Source organism: Thalassophryne amazonica, chromosome 2 (genome assembly GCF_902500255.1).
Source record: "Thalassophryne amazonica chromosome 2, fThaAma1.1, whole genome shotgun sequence".
Lineage (NCBI taxonomy): Eukaryota > Metazoa > Chordata > Actinopteri > Batrachoidiformes > Batrachoididae > Thalassophryne > Thalassophryne amazonica.
Genome location: NC_047104.1, coordinates 155,577,938 through 155,595,257, shown reverse-complemented (window position 1 = coordinate 155,595,257; position 17,320 = coordinate 155,577,938). Strand labels below are relative to the sequence as shown.

General features: G+C 42.0%; 2 protein-coding genes across 2 annotated transcripts in view; both read right to left on the bottom strand.

Annotated features, from left to right (window-relative positions):
• gramd2aa (GRAM domain containing 2Aa) overlaps positions 1-11,898 on the bottom strand; it is a 97,036-nt gene extending 85,138 nt beyond the window's left edge. The window contains exon 1 of the mRNA XM_034159811.1: positions 11,631-11,898. Coding sequence (XP_034015702.1) covers positions 11,631-11,830 — 200 coding nt within the window. The 5' untranslated portion in view covers positions 11,831-11,898. The remainder of the gene's footprint in view (positions 1-11,630) is intronic.
• A 4,177-nt stretch (positions 11,899-16,075) lies between these two features.
• Positions 16,076-17,320, bottom strand: part of LOC117500999 (zinc finger protein 609-like) — a 336,795-nt gene continuing 335,550 nt past the window's right edge. The window contains exons 8-9 of the mRNA XM_034159801.1: positions 17,068-17,146; positions 16,076-16,790 (exon numbers count right to left, since the gene is read on the bottom strand). Of these exons, the coding sequence (XP_034015692.1) occupies positions 17,073-17,146 (74 nt within the window). The 3' untranslated portion in view covers positions 16,076-16,790; positions 17,068-17,072. The remainder of the gene's footprint in view (positions 16,791-17,067; positions 17,147-17,320) is intronic.

Sequence of the window (17,320 nt, the reverse complement as noted above, 5' to 3'; positions counted from 1 at the left end):
ATAGTGTTTCTTAAAGCCAGAAAGTTGCCATTTGAAATGACTTTAGTTTTGTGTCATGTCTGTGATCTGCTTTTTTTCTACAAAATTAAACAACTGAATGAACATCCTCCGAGGCCGGTGATTCCATAATTATTGTCAGGGGTTGTATTTCTCATTTTGAGTTTACTGAAGGTCATGTGAAAACCAGGCCTGGTCCCTCACAGACAGCATCCATCTTGTGAAGGGACGAGGAAAATGGGTGGTGCACCACTTTTATACCATGTGGGCGTTACAGTGGGTGTGGTTTAATCAATGTGTTACTGGCTCTTACAGACAGGGGGAGCCCTCCCTTTATCTAAAATTTACACATGCAATAGTGAAGTGAAACTTAACTCTTGTTGACACTTTAAACCGAGTTCCAGACACTTTTAAACAGATAACAAAAACAAACATTGATAGCTAACATAAAAGAAGGAATTAGCACAGATATGATCTAACATGGTCTAGGGAGTCCATTCTGTAGTTCTTCTATCATCTCTGTGGGTCACAAGGATCACCGGCACAGTTTAACTAGCTAACTGGGACAGGAAACCTATCTAACTAGTTTGTGCAGGTGAACTTGTCCTCAGGTCCACTAGTCTAATCCAATCACTTTATTTATAGCACATTTAACAACAAAGACGTCCCAAAGTGCTGCACATAAAGTCAAGAAATAAATAAAAAACAGGAAGAATTAAAAAATAAATACAACATGCAAAGATGAATAAATAAATACATAAATACAGCATACAAAAGATAAAACCAATAAAATCAACCTAAATAAAAACAGCACCAATAAAACAGAGGACCAGACAACTCACACAGAATAAAAGTGGGTCTTCAGACGAGACTTAAAACACTCCACTGTGGGGGCTGTTCGGACATGGAGGGGCAGAGCGTTCCAAAGTCTGGGGCCAGCCACAGAGAAAGCCCTGTCCCCCCTGGTTTTAAGTCTCGTCTTGGGTACCATGAGCTGGAAATGACCCTCAGACCTCAGAGCATGCGCCGGAGAGTAAATTTGTAAGAGGTCAGTGATGTATTGAGGGGTCATTCCATTCAAAGCTTTAAAGACAAACAGTAAAATCTTAAAATCAATTCTGCAATTAATAGGAACCCAGTGCAAAGATGCAAGAATCGGGGTTATGTGTTCACGCTTCCAGGCTTCTGTTAAAAGTCGCATTGCAGCGTTCTGGACTAACTGCAGATGGTAAAGAGCCCGTTGGCTAATGTCGAAATAAAGTGCGTTACAGTCATCCAGACGACTTGAAGTAAAAGAGTGCACAACTTGTTCAAAAAGGTTAAAAGATAAAAATGGTTTTACCTTTGATTGAAGATGGAGATGATAAAAGCACGATTTCAAAACACCACTAATTTGTTTATCAAATTTAAAATCGCTGTCTATTGTGACACCAAGGCTGGTGACCTTGGGACGTACAAAATCCTTAAGAGGTCCCAGGTCAACGAGGTCACTTCCAAACAACATAACCTCTGTCTTGCCCTCATTAAGTTTTAAAAAGTTCTGTGACAACCAAGCCCTGACGTCACACAGACAGTCGAGTAGGGGTGTCAGGGGGCAAAGGCTGTTTTTAGCGATAGGCATGTAGATTTGACAATCATCAGCATAAAAATGGTAGGCCACGTCATGTTTTTTAAAAATCTCTCTGAGTGGGAGGAGATAAAGAGCCAATAGGATGGGTCCCAGGATAGAACCCTGGGGGACTCCACAATGAAGAAGGGCTGATGACGAGGTAGAGTCCCCCAGCCTGACGGAGAAAGACCTCTCCGACAGGTACAATCTAAACCACTCCAGAACAGTCCCCCTGACAACCACACAGTCTCTCAGGTGGTCTAAAAGAATTGCGTGGTCAACTGTGTCAAAAGCTGCAGTGAGATCTAAAAGCACTAAAATGGCTGAACTGCCAGAATCAGTTGTTAAAAGATCATTAAAAACCTTTAAAAGTGCAGACTCAGTGCTGTGAAATGCTTTGTACCCTGATTGAAATGGATCCAATGTGCCGTTTGTATCTAAAAAAGGCTGCAACTGTGCAAAGACGCATTTCTCTAAAATTTTCAACACAAGCGGTAATTAATCGATAATTTGAAAAAGCCGTAGGATCCAAACACGGTTTTTTGATCAGTGGCTCCACAATAGCTTTTTTTAAAAACATTTTTTAACAAATGAAGGCACAATTCCACAAGACAGACGACTATTAATAATTTCTCCAACAAAAGAGCCAATGGTGTCCCAGTATTAAGGACAGCATGTTGAAGTTGTTTTTATATTGATGGTAGACTATATGTTGCACTGAACTAGGTTGACTAATGTTACAAAAGTGTGGCAAAAAAACCCCCCAAACATTTAATTATGGTGAATTACTATTATTTGTTGAGCAGCAGATTTATAGACAAAAGGTCATTTAAAGGTGATTAACAGTGTATGTTAACAGAACCATAAGTTTTTGCAAACTGAACTAAGATCAGGTTGGGGTTCCCATATATACCATCAAATAGGACCACCGGAACCTATAAATGAATGAATGAATGGAAGGATTTATTCGGCACACAAAACAAAAACATCTCAGCAACAAACCTGTGTGACCGAAAGGGTTAGAGCAGAAGCAAAACTTATAAAAACTCACCCCTTATATACCATAACAATAAGAAATCTATACACACCTAAACACAATTTATATATATATATATATATATATATATATATATATATATATATATATATATATATATATACACACACACACACCCATCCATGACACCTAATTTAAAAAAGTGTGCAAAATTAGTCAATGAACTCAAATTTGCAAAATACAACCAGACAAAGGCACACAACACACAATCCCAAAAGCAATAACAAAATCAATAAGCCTAAACTACAGCAAGCAATTTTATTACTCTTGTAATGCCTTTTAAAGCCAACTAAAGTACCAAGTACTTTAATACTGTCAGGACAGCTGTTCCAGATGTTAACACCTTTAACAGAAACATAATGACTTTTTGCAGTCGTTCGGATCCTTAATTTGTCAAAAAAAAAAAAAAAAAAAAAATCCTCTCAAATTATAACTGGAGTCCTTCAGTGTAAACAGATCCTGGACACGTTGTGGCATGTTTTAACTTTATACATAATTTGTATTGTAATGTCCCAAGTCCCAGAATTTTAGAATAAACAAGAAAATAATGGATTCGTTGGCTCACAATATGATTTGTTACAGATAATTCTTAAACCTTTCTTTTGCAACAAAAATATTGGATTAGTATTAGTTTTATATGTATTTCACCAAACCTCAATAAAATAGGTCATATATGGAACGAGCAATGAACGATATAAAATAGAGTGTTGGGAAATAAAATCTTTTGTTTTATGCAAAATCGCAACGGCTTTTGACATTTTAGATTCAACAAAATTAATGTTTTCCAGCTCAGTTTATCATCAATAACAACACCAAGAAATTTAGTAGCAGTTACAATTTCAAGTTCAATATCATTTCATGATAAATTTCTGCAGAAATTCTTGGACTTGTTTCCAAATATGACACACTTAGTTTCACCAAAGTGAAGCGACGGTGAAACTTTAGATAATTAGTTTGAATCAAACCATTGTTGATTGGGGATTAGGGACCATCAAGTGTTGGGCTTGAGACCAGAGGATCCTCGGTTCAAATCCCAGCCTGACCGGAAAATCACTAGGAGGCCTTGGGCAAGGTCCTTAATTTCCTAGTTGCTCCTGGTGTGTAGTGAGTACCTTGTATGGCAGCACCCTCACATCAGGGTGAATGTGAGGCATTATTGTAAAGTGCTTTGAGCATCTGATGCAGATGGAAAAGTACTATATAAATGCAGTCCATTTACTAGTGGGAAGTTCCCCTGCACAAACTAGCTCGATAGGTTTCCTGTTAATCTGTGGTTCTTGTGACAGAGATGGCTAGATGGATATATTGCTATACAAATGCAGTCCATTTATTTACCCTTGTTTAAACTGTTTAAACTCTGTAACTCCTTCTCCATCATGTCCAAGGTCTGTCCCAAATGATCCTCACTACAAAATGCCGTCGTATCATCAGCAAACAAAATACAACTGACGGACTTGGAAACTAAAAATATGTCATTAATACATAAAAGAAACAACAGAGCCTACAACCAGTGGACCCTATAGGACCAGAGGACCTTCCCTTAGTGCAGTTACTCCTCAAATAATAACAGCTACTTGAAGCAAAGTGAGGTTCAATCTTGATCACACAGGCCAAGCCCAATGGGACGGATCAGGGAACACATTCTGACCTCCTGACCCCAGAGGTCGGCTGTGATGGTGTCCACATCAAAATGACGTTCAAAACGGATTCTCAGTTTGAAAACAGATGTCTGTGCACCGTCACAACGTCTTTCTGGTTCTGTTACGGACATTAAAGTTTTCCACAAACTTTGACCTGAGAAACCTAAACTGTACAAAATAATGTCCCGACCGTCCACATCAAAGCAACGTGCCGACCTGAGCACCAGCAGCTAATTCATTAATTGGGACATTGCTTGGTGTCTTCTGCACAGACACCTTGAATATCCAGAAAACTGACGGGACACTGGTCCTTTTAATTTTTGTGCTCGTACCTACAACATTTCCTTCCCCGTCTGCTGATCAGAACCTCCTGGTTCTGATCAGAATCCTGTGGTGTGTTTAAACATGGACGAGGTCTGTGAAGGAGTCAAACTTATTTGTGGCTACACACCTGGAACTCCGGCCGACACCTCTGTACCTAATGAAGCAGTGATGACCTCGGCCACACCTGGACTCTGGAACAGGTGGAAAATAACCCTAACAAATAAACCAACTGGAGCACCGGGCTCGTACAGCGCAAACCTCCACCAATACTAGTTGCCAATTTCACAAAATCTTACCTTGGAAATAACTTTCAATGTCCTGTTAGAAGTGACTTTTGATAAACTGAATTAGAGCTGATCAAATATCAGGAGGAGGTATTTAGTTCATGCACTTGAATTTAAGTTATTTTGTGGTGTTGTCAGGGTTTTTAACTTTTTCAGTTTCAGAATTTTCTTTCTCTCACTCTTCTTATCTGGGATCAACAGCTCCAGCAGGGGACCCCAGACTTTTCTTTCCTGTGCCACACTGACCACCTCTGACTGGGGGATCCCAAGGCGTTCCCAGGCCAGTGTGGAGATATAATCTCTCTATCTAGTCCTGGGTCTTCCCCAGGGTCTCCTCCCAGATGGACGTGCCTGGAACACCTCCCTGGGGAGGCACCCAGGAGGCATCCTTACAAGATGCCTGAACCACCTCAGCCGGCTCCTTTCAACACAAAGGAGCAGCAACTCTACTCCGAGCTCCCCATGGATGACCGAACATCTCACCCCATCTCTAAGGGAGACACCAGCCACCCCTGAGGTACTTGAATGCACCGAAGTGAACATCTTCATCTCAAGTTACTGAAACCAAATTATTGTTTTTCCAGGTTCAATATGAACAAAATAAGATCACTGAATGTGCTGAAAATCAGCCTAAAAATAATAATAATAAAAAAAATCTTTTCATAAGCTACTAACAAGTTAACTAGGTCACAAACATACGGTGCATCTGGAAAGTATTCACAGCACTTCACTATTTCAACATTTTGTCATGTTACAGCCTTATTCCAAAATGGATGAAATTCATTTTTTTTGTCAAAATTCTACACAGTACCCCATAATGATAATGTTAAAAACATTTTTTTTTTTTTTTTTAGATTTTTGCAGATTTATTAAAAACTAGACCACCACACTCATAGAGCACAATGATCACATGTTGGGAGAATGTATTTAGTTCATGGACTTGCATTGAAGTTTTTTTGTGTGGTGTTGTCAGGTTTTTTCAACATTTTCAGTTTCTGAATTCTTTTTCAGATAACTTTCACAGAACATTGGTAGTCTCTGCTATGCACAATTTGTCATTGCTTTTTGGCACTTGGTTTCCATCTGATAACGGGTAGTTCCAGTCTGGATGATAGACAAACGGCATAAAATTAGAGCCTCCATCCAATCTTGGTGGTGTAGGTAAATCCATAACAGGAAAATGAGAGTGGTTGGGGCACTTTTGATTGAGATTTAATGTAAAATGTACACCAAACGGGCTTTCAATATTAAATTTAAACATCCACAAAACCAACATTCTGGATCAGATCCAGATCAAACTTTGTCAGTTGATAGTGTCAGTCTACACCTCAGTTTAAAATATGAGAATGATTGGGACATATTTGATTAAGATATAATGTAAAATACACAATTAAATAGGGTTTCCATTGTTAAATTTAAATGGCCACAAAATCTGTAATCTGGATCAGATCCAGCTCAAACTGTCAGTCGATAAAGGATAGCATCCTATGGAATGCTCTCAACTCACATTACCATCTTAGTCATGCTTAGTTATCATGTTACAGGGTAACATATGTCACATCTCATAGAATCCAATGGATGTTGACCTTGCTTGACCTTTACTTTGGAGACAAAGTATTCACCACAGTCAAAACTATTTCATTTATTAATCCTATTAGCTCAACCAATAATTTGCATCACTTTTTACCAAAATTGAAGGAACCTTTGCTGTTTTTACCCCATAATTCCTGAATATTGAGTCACAGTCAAAACTATACCTTTTTGGACTTATTATGATCAGACAAATAATGTAGTGTAGTTTTCAATTTGATTGGAGCATCTTTAATTTTGACCTCTACCTGGCCGCCTATTGAAAATTCAAGTGGCTAGTTGTTTTTTTTCAAAAGAGTAATATCTAAGGAGTATTTGTGCCGACTTTGGTGCTTGTATCACCATTTGCAGGATTGTTTCAGTTATCTGCTGCACAAAACTCATTCCAGAAATCTCCTTTCTCCTTCATCTCACAACCTACCTGTGGGGCATATGCACTGATGATATTCATCATCACCCCTTCAATTTCCAACTTCATCACCCTGTCAGACACTCGCTTAACCTCCAACACACTCTTAACATCTCTTCCTTTAAAATGACCCCAACACCATTTCTCTTCCTGTCCTCACCGCCGATGCTCCTGCTCTTACTTCCTTTTCCACTTCGTCCCTTGCACACACAATATGTCTAGTTTTTTCCTTTCCACATTAAACCAAATTCTGTCAGCACCGGTAGCAGTCGTTGTTAACCCGGGTCTCAACTGACCAGATATGGAAATTCAATTTGTACTCTGTTCGTTTTTGGCTTGTTTTACGTCAGACCAGCACTCAGAATGTACTGGCTCCACAGCATGTTGCTGAGTTCCGTGACGTCTGCAACACGGACTATAAATTATATTGTCATGTTCAGATGTTTGTTTTTAATATCAATACACAGAATGCAAATTAAAACCATCAGGCAGAATGTTCAGGAAGTGGAAACCAGATCTTCACGGGAACTGTTGATATCATTCCATCTGTTTAAGTCTGTCACCTGTGTGAGGAAACCTGACAGGAACATACTGGGATTTGATTTGTACTGTGACACTGAAGCCACGACTCAGATCGAAACACGAGAACTCTGAAACTCAAAACACACCGCCGATGATACATCTGATCGGGATCTGCGTCAAAATTCTCACAACAAACACTTGGGGACAAAAATTCTTGTCCACCTTCAGAGACAATCACAGTTCTGGTGTCCTGATGCCACTGGATTATTTTGTTGGACATCAGCTGTGTAGTTTTGGTTTTAAGGACTCTTCATAGTCCAAAGTTGAACTTTGGACCTTCTGCTTTGACTTCCTGAAGTCACTTCCACATGGTGCAAACATCTCAAACACACACACACACACACACACACACACACACACACACACACACACACACACACACACACACACACACACACACACACACACACACACACACACACACACACACACACACACACACACACACACACACACACACACACACACACACACACACACACACACACACAGTCAGTCTCCTCTAAATGAAGATCACTCAGAGAGACACCATCACACTGTTCTGTTTGTGCCTGTGAAGTAACTTTACACACCGATTAAAATGATATTTACCTTCTGATTATTTGTCCGGGGTTTTATTTCTGAAATAACTGATTTCTTCTCAATAAATCTGAGATTTGTCTTCGTGTAAAGAAAGATGAAACCACCAATTACCATCTGCCAAAAAAGCAGCACTCAGCACTCAGGAGCCAGAAACCGTCCAGATAACTTGTACTGACTTAAAAATCAGTTTTTTAAATTTTATTTAATAGTTTTAGGTGGACTCCTTCCGAGCCAGAAGCAGCATAAAGTCCGTCCAAATAATACCGGAAAACCGACAGCTCTTCAGAATCAAAGCAGAACAGGAGGAGAGTAAAACTACAAAACAGTTCACCTTTTTCGTTTCCACACTAAATAAACACCTGCCTTGAAACAACATAGATTATCTGAAATTATTATTATTATTAAAATTATGCAACTTGCCAAGTTTCTTCCATCTTGTTCACTTTTATTTTGAAAGGAACACCGGCAATCCGACTTTCTTCTGGCTAATTTGTCGTCTCTGCGGTTCTTACCTGTTTAGTCCGCTAATAAAAGGTGTAGCTTTTCGTTGTCTTTGTCCCCAAAAACATGTTGGAGTGATTAATTATGCGCAAAGGGAGACGGAGGACGCAGAAGTTGCGGAGTGTGGCTGCGTGAGGTTTGTGTGCTGAGCTGTTTGCACACGGCCCGGATTAAACACCCAGAATAACCACGAGGGATCAACAGCTCCAAAACCCCGCCAGAACATTACAACAGCATTCATGCAGAAGACAAAATATTAGAAACACCTTTGACTTTCACAAACGCTAACTCCCACAGGATAATTTAAAACACACACACACAAAATAAAAATATATATTCAAATAGTGTTTGTCTGTACAGACTACATTAAAAAATGTAATGACACAGGGATTAAATATTTAACACGATTAGTAAAGTTTTTTAAATACTTTGTACAAAAGCCTTTGTTGGTAGTTGGAAGTTACAAGACACCTCCTGTTTGGAGAAACTTGTCACATGTGTTGATTAGATGTGATTTTGGTTCATTCTTCAACACAAACAGTCTTCAAATCTTGAACTCTGATCTTTTGTTCTTACAATAGAGTTTCTGTTGGGTTCAAGTCAGGTGATTAGCCGGACCAGTCTAGAAACTTTATTTTCATTCTCTGAAACCAGCTGAGAGTTTCCTTGTCTGTGTTTGAGATCATTTGCTGAGATGTCCACCCTTGTTTCATCTTCATCATCCTGGTAGATGGCAGCAGATTTTTTATCAAGACTGTCTCGGTACATTTTTCCGTTCATCCTTTTGTCAATTATATGAAGTTTGTCAGTGTTGTCTGCTGAAAAACAGCCTCACACACACCATGATGTTCCACCTCCAAACTTCACTGCTGCTCTGGTGTATTTGGGCTGATGTTCAGTGACATTTATGGTGTGTATTCTGACATCCAAAGAGTTGAATTTGGTCTCATGTGATCAGACTAAATTCTCTCAGTATTTCACAGGTTTGTCTAAATGTCGTGCAGCAAACTTTAAATGAGCTTCAACATACGTTTTCTTCATCGGTGGAGTCTTGCATGGTGAGCGTGGATACAGGCCGTGGTGGTTGAGTGATTACTTATTGTTTTCTTTGAAACAATTGTATCTGCTAATTCCAGGTCTTTCTGAAGTAGCTTTTGGACAACTCTTCTGATAATTCTTTTAACTTCTCTGAGGGAAATTTTGCGAGGAGCATCTGGTCGTGGCAGTTTATGTTGACATGACGTTCTTTCCTTCTTTCCACATCCAGATTATGGCCCCCACAATGCTCACTGGGAGATTCGTAACTTTAGAAATCTTCAAGCATAGTCCGTTTTGCAACCGCCGTAGTCGACCTTCATTTGGGTGTAGCTGCACGGGTGGCTTCACTGAACTCGTCCCATCTGCTCAAACTGATGTTCATCGCTGAAATCACCTGCTGCAGCAGGTGGCTGCAAAGAAAACCTGCCCCCTCTCTGCCTTTTCTGGAATACTTTGAACATAAGTGGATTAGAACATTCTAACAATATCACCAAGAACAGTGCAACATCTGCCTGCTGCATCTCCTGTCACAGCTTCAGGTTAAAAGGACTGGAAAAAACAGAAAAACATCAAATCTAGGCTCAGGTTTGTGACTTTAGGCAAACTGTAGCTGAAACTTTGCCTTTTTTTTTTTTTTTGGAAAATCCTCTTTATCCCTTCTTCATGAAACCAGTGATGCAACTGAAACAAGTTGCATTTCACACAGTTATATTTTGAATTAATTACTCCGTACCAGGTTTCAGATTGTGGTGCAGGACTGGATGTACATACAAACACTGACCACAAAAAACACAAAATATCTTGTGTTCATACTGTCTGCAATGAATTAAAAGTCAATTGACTGCATTCATAACACACCTTTCCATCTGCTTCAGACGCTCAAAGTGCTTTACAATGATGTCCAACATTCACTCTCACGCCCCGATGTCAGGCTGCTGCCATACAAGGTGCTCACTACACACCGGGAGCAATTCGGGGATTAAGTGATTTTCCAGCCAGGCTGGGATTTGAGCCGAGGATCACTGCAGTTTTTTTTTTTTGTTTTTTTTTAGATTTTCCATATCATCAACACATTTTCTGATTTGGGGTTGTACATCTGGAGTTGCATCAGGAAAAGAATCTGGCGTAAAATCTGTGCCAGTTCAACAAACTGATCCACTTTGATCTGCTCCTGTCTGGACCCGGAGGCCCGCTGGTGCTGCGGCTCGTCTCCACACTCTGTGGCGTAAAGCGGGTGAGATTCTACTGCTGTCCCTGGGACCAGACCCACACTTTTAAATGTGTTAAGCAACAAAAGTCTAAAAGCCAAACATTCACGTTTAAGAGAAACCAAATGGAGAAAAGCAGCAAAGTCAGAACCACAGAAACTCAGCGACATTTTATCTGATAAATACCAAAATAATTAGTACCTTTCTGTCCTCTGACTTATTGATGAATGTTTCAGCTTTAGTTTGCTGATCAGGACATCAGGATGAGCACCAACCTCATCGACAAACCACTGATAAATACCATTATTATTATTGTTATTGATTCATCCAAATAATCAAGTAAAATTTCCATTCAGTCTGATTCCAGCTTCTGAAATATTGAGGGTTTGCTCAGGTTTTGGAAATAAATTTTTGGGCTGCTGATCCAACAAAACAAGACGTCACCATGGACTCTGATGTTTTACATCATAAACAGAAAGTGACCAATCAGAACAATCCACAGCAGGAATAAGAACCATGTGACTACTTTTCCTCTGGTGTAAACTCCAAACATTTAGTGAGTTTTTTTTTTTTAAGTCCTGATGTTGCAGGAGGAGTTCTTTTGGGTTCTGGTCCCACAGTGACTTCATATTATTTTTATTGTTTCTAACACACTAACTATTCTGCTCATGAAAAGTGAAAATTCATCCTGTTCCTGATGAAAACCTTCCAGCGGACAGAGAGGAGCTGAACTTCTCCGTCCAGCCGTCACTTTAGAAACGGGTCAGAATGTTGCACGGATTCTTTGTGTATGGGCTGATCAGACTGACCTGGTTCTGCTGGCTGCAGTACCATGAGGGTAGCGGTCTCTGCGCGGGGCCTCGTCAGCGGGCAGCGCCTTAGGGCTGGCTGCGTAGAGTGTGCATCCCATGAACCCCGTCCTGGATGAGCCCGCTTCAGAGTTCCAGAGCGAGCGGAGCCGTGCTGGAGGCGTCCTGATGCCAGCTGCTCTCCACTCAAAACACTGCATCAGCACTTTGCCGGCTTAACCCCTCCCACCTCACACACTCTCCTCCCCCTGCCACCAGCACAGAGACCGTAATCAGATTTCACATTTGCAAAATCATCCCCGGGGTCATCACTGACGGAGCGTCATGCCGGCGGCGGCAGCGTTCTGGACCATGTAGTGAATTTAGTGACTGTTAAAACATTTCCAGGACTTTCTGCAGGAACCATCACCGGGGTGTGTGTGTGTGTGTGTGCTGTGAATTTAGTTGTGCACAGCAGCGAGTCAGCAGCAGCCCTCCAGCACCACTGTGACCGATGACATTCCTCCTCAGAGAGGAGGACGACTGCAGCATCTTTCACACAGCGCCCTCCGGTGGCCAGACGGCACACTGCAGCCTGCCTGAGATGAATCACAACACCAGAGCAGAAGACATGAAACAGATCCCACAACAGATTGTCTCATAAAAAGATTTATTTTTTTTTCCAGCCCAAATTTACAAAGGCAAGTTACAGAGTATTGTATAAAAAAGAACCATGGTAATGTACACTTTACACAAACTCCTGTAAGGGGGGGCGGGGCGGGGGGGGGGGGGGGGGTGAGTCTCTACACAGAAATAAAGAGGTTGTAAACATCGGTGCACCGGCGCCGGTGCTGCGAGGGAGTTTGCGTGACAGCAGGCGGGTGAGGAAACGACAAACGAGCACGTGTGTGTGCGTTCTCACAGAACAACGTTCAACTAGGCACCAACTGAGACGACTGCTGGCCAATAAATATACTCTTCACCATGAAACAAACACAGTCCTGCAAAAAAGACGAGAGCCAAGCACTTTGATAGCAAACATGACTTTTCTGGCTTTTTCATACACGCGATAGGATTTTCACTGGGCTTCGCTTACTACTGAGATTAACATGACGACTCTCCGCCAGAGAACAAACGTCACAACCGATTCTGAGAAGAAAACTACACGGACGCAGTCAGTCTGCTGGTACTAAAACCCGCCCACTTAAGGACAACATCACAGCTCGCCGCGCTGGCCTTATTCACGTCACCGTCAAAGATAAACGGCGCTTGAAAACCTTGTGGGACAGGAAACTGGCAACTGGTGTTCTTGCATTATGTCTGAGAATCCCCGAATCCAGAGCTGCAGTGGGATTTTAAAACAGGCCGAAGGGTTTTAGGCTCGAGATGAACAACTGCATTACGAATATGCTGATGACATGAAACGTTACAACAGGGGTGGCCAAGTTCGGTCCTCGAGAGCCACCTTCCTGACACTCTTAGTTGTCTTCCTGCTCCAACACACCTGAATCCAATGAAAGACTCGTTAGCGGGGTTTTAATGAGCCTTTCATTGGATTCAGGTGTGTTGGAGCAGGAAGACAACTAAGAGTGTCAGGAAGGTGGCTCTCGAGGACCGAACTTGGCCACCCCTGCATTACAATGTTAAGGCCGCTTTCAGTCTGCACTGAAAACTCGTGCAAACCAAAGAACAGTTCCAGCACAACTTCAGGGGAACCGCAGGGACAATTAGTTTGAGGCCTTTTTCCACCAACAGGGAACAGGATTCGTTCTGGTTCATGCACCAATTTTGAACCATTCAGAGTGTTTCAACCACAGTGAAAACGGTTCTTAACCACAGACTGTACACATACTGGACAAACCCTCTTTGACGTCACCCATAGGTTTTGGTCTTGATGATCAAAGACCAGCGTGTCCTGGTTGGGACAAGTGAAGTCTGAACATACCCCCCACCCCCCCACAGTTACCAAAAGAAGCAAAGGTAAGACTAACTGTTTGGGTATTTGGTTTTAAACCTGAGTCACACCTTAAAGATTTAGCCAGCGTATTCCGACCTTATTAAAAATGCTGGTGTACGACTAATAAATTAACAGCACATTGAATCTCACTGATATACGTCATAATACATTGAGTACGTTTAAAAATTTGGGGCATGCACAATATTTTTGCCGTATGCCAGTGTATGTCTGATACGTCCCTGTTTTTGATAAGTTACTCATAAGTCAAAATTTGTCCATTGATTGGCTGAAAAACTGAAAGCTACAGTCCTCATGCAGTTCAGACTGTTTCAAAACTATTTACACACGGCGTAAATATAAAGTCTTAATGTGACCTGTTTGTTTCAGTCTGATTAATCATCACAGCCTGATGAAAATTTATCTACGTAAAGGGTCCGGATTTTGGAAAACGACGTCTGGAAATACTTTAGTTCCTTGTCATGGCTGAAGAAACATAGCGTCCCTGTGTGTTTTATGCGTTTCTCAGCCTGAACCAGAAAACGCCATGAATGAAAGTCACAGCCTCATTCAGTCACGTCAGCGTTCATCACAGACATCAGTCGACTCTTCAGCATTCTGCACACAAATTAAAATAAATCCCATGACCCACCAAGATGAAAATAAAATTAAATAAAATTTTTCAAAATGTTAAATTACTGTGTTTGGCCTCCGTGTGGAGGGGTGAGGCTGTGCGACAGCGTACGTGTGTTTGATGACGTGTTCGTCAATACTGACGTGTTTTGCCTGCCAAAACGCGATCTGCCAGCAGTGGAAACACAAACCAAACCAGACTTAACCGTTCCGACTTGTACCATCCGACAGTACCGACCTGGAGCTGTCAGCACACGCTGGCTAAATCATCACGGTGTGACAGCTGCATTCATGTATTCGACGTATCCACAGCATATTCGGTGCATTTTTCATACGATGACATACGCTGGCTAAATCGTCAAGGTGTGACAGGGTCCTTACGGACTGGATGGTGGTTTTCATCACGGGCAGCTTGTACACACGTATTAAAAACTATGACCAGTATAATGGTACAGTAACTGCTGAACCATTGGTGGAACTAATGTCACCAAGCTACGTACTAATTTGTACTAACCGGGTGGCTGGTGCCAAAACACAAATTGAACAATACTAAAATTTTATCCAACAGAAATACTGGAGCACAGATGTCTTCGATGGTTCTTTGCCCCTCTTTTGATTATGTCCCTTATTACACTGGTTCCTGTTGGTGGAAAATGCCCTTTTTGTTGGGAAGCAAAGATGACAACCTGAAGTGCCACATGCAGAAGAAAGAAAGAAAGAAAGAAAAAAAAAAAAACATTAAAAAAACAAAATGTGAAAAGTGACTGTAAAAATCACCCATATGGACTGTGGGAAACGACAGCACTGCACAAAGACTTGAGGCGCATTTTATGTGCCTAAAACTGCCAAAAATCACATTTATAAATAATTAAAATGTTTTTTCACATCTAAAAATACAACTGAAAATGATTTGGAAAATATATTTTGTTAAAAAACAAATGTGTGTTATAGTTTGTGGAGGATCAGAACCAGCGGATTAAAAATTTTTTCATGCCTTACACTTTTGCACAGTACTGTGTAAAATAAAGCAGGGTGGCTGGGTAACCATGGTAACACACAGTCATGTCAGCCTGTGATTTCAGAAATTAAAAGTTTGTGTAACAGAAAAACAACGTGACCAAAGACGCACCTTCATCATTGTTCTTCTTCACAGGATCACAAAGACTTTGGTTTACAATCGCTTCAACAGTGCGAGAAAGAAAGCCTTCTTCCTGTCCCGACGAGTGCACGCGGCACAGATCTAAACGCGCTTCCAGACATACGTATGTCGAGCAAAATCGACAGAAATGACCCACGAATGTCACTCGCGGCCCCTGAGGTTTACGAGAACCAGGACGCTCTTTAACGTGGAGGAGGAGCATTTGTGTGGAAATGGATCCCAGTGGAAACCGCCGTGGTGACGTCCCAATATGCTTCTTGGCAGCTGATTGGCTCGATGGCGGGGTTAATAATTTAGTCCATTTCTCTGAGAGGTCATTCTCTGCGTCTGAACACGTGATGATCGTTACCGATATTTCTGAATAATGCGCTCACACCACATAACTCAGCGAAATGACGCATCACACGCAGCGGGTCCACAGCCAGGCACCGGTTGGAAAGCCCAACGCGCGTTACGGCAGTGTCACCTGAGACCAAACAACCAAACACAGGTTGAGGAAGAAGAAAGAGAACATAGTGAGATTTGGTTGAGGAACAGCATTAAATATAAATAATTACTGAAACAGGCAAACGGCGCGGCAGATCTGACTGAACAAAGCGCTGCGCCAGCATGCATGCAGTGGTGGCGTTGGGGGTTCGACTACATGGACAGACGCGGACCTTTCAGAAACACAGCAGTAACACCAGCATCAGCTCTGAACCAACAGAAAACAACAGTGTGTTTTTCTCCACTGAGGTGTGTGTGCTCCCCTCAGAAAAAAAAAACCTAAAAAAAAAAAATCCCTGAAACAAGAACTAAGAGCTCGAAGATGACGGGAATGAAGAACGACGATGTCAAATGAAAACATCAGTCTCAGATGTCTGTGAAAAAAGCAGCTGTTGCCATGTTTCCTCCCACCAAATCCAGCGTCTCACGTTCAGGACACGTTGTTTCATACAATAAGCCAAAGACGGCTTCAATCACTTCTATATGACTCACGTTTTTTTTTTTTCTTTTCTTGATCAGTCTGTAGTTTGACTCCCCTTTTCCCCATCAGTCACCCAACTCCCCAAACTGCCGTGCCAACCGTGACACAAACACGAAAAGAAGAAAACCAGGTGTTGTGGCAGTCCAGTCTGTGGTTGCATTGTGTTTGTTGACAGTGCAAAGACTAGAAAACCGGCGGGTCGGCGTTTCCTCTGCGCGCAGTGGCAGAGCCATGGCTTTGAACCTGGGTTTGAGCAGTCCTGTTGCAGTCCGCGGTTTGAGAATCTTAGTTACGAGGGGAGGACGAAAAGACAAACCTGCCGAGTCTGGAGGCAGAAGAAATAAAAATATAGATAGAAACACCATTCAACTGATGTCTGGGGGGGGGGGGGGTGTCACCCGGGAGATCTTCTCATGTGAGCCAGTCACATGAACGTGTTCAGGGCTGAGGTGCGACGGTCAGCTTTCCCTGCGGAGGACAAGAAAGGATCCATCACCACTTTATCTAAGCAGGAGGGTAAAACATGAACGAGGGATGAAACGCTCTCAAACCTCTGACCTACATTCAAACAGTGCTAATGGAACACAGCAGCCACTAGATGGCAGTGCAGGCTCGCTGCCTGTCTGTGCTGTGTGCAGCAAGTCCTCAGAGGACCTGCTGAGCCTGGCTGAGGGTTTGAGCTCCATCACAGTAACAAACACCGGAGCTTGTTTCTGTGTGACGTGTGTTCAGCGGGCTGACTTACCGTTCTCACCTCCGTGCTGGTGGGTAGAGCGAGGGGGTCGCTGCTTGCTGACTGGCAACAATAGCTGAAGACGACAAACCTGCGGGGAGCCCAAAAATGTCTGTCAGTCATCAACCAGAAATTATTTATGAATCGCTGTTTAACTGAAGGCCACACGCTGGGCGCACGTTTAAATGTTCAAACATGTTTTAAAGAAACATCTGCAGCCACACAGTCGCCCATCACTGAGTGACAGACATCAGAACAGCTGACG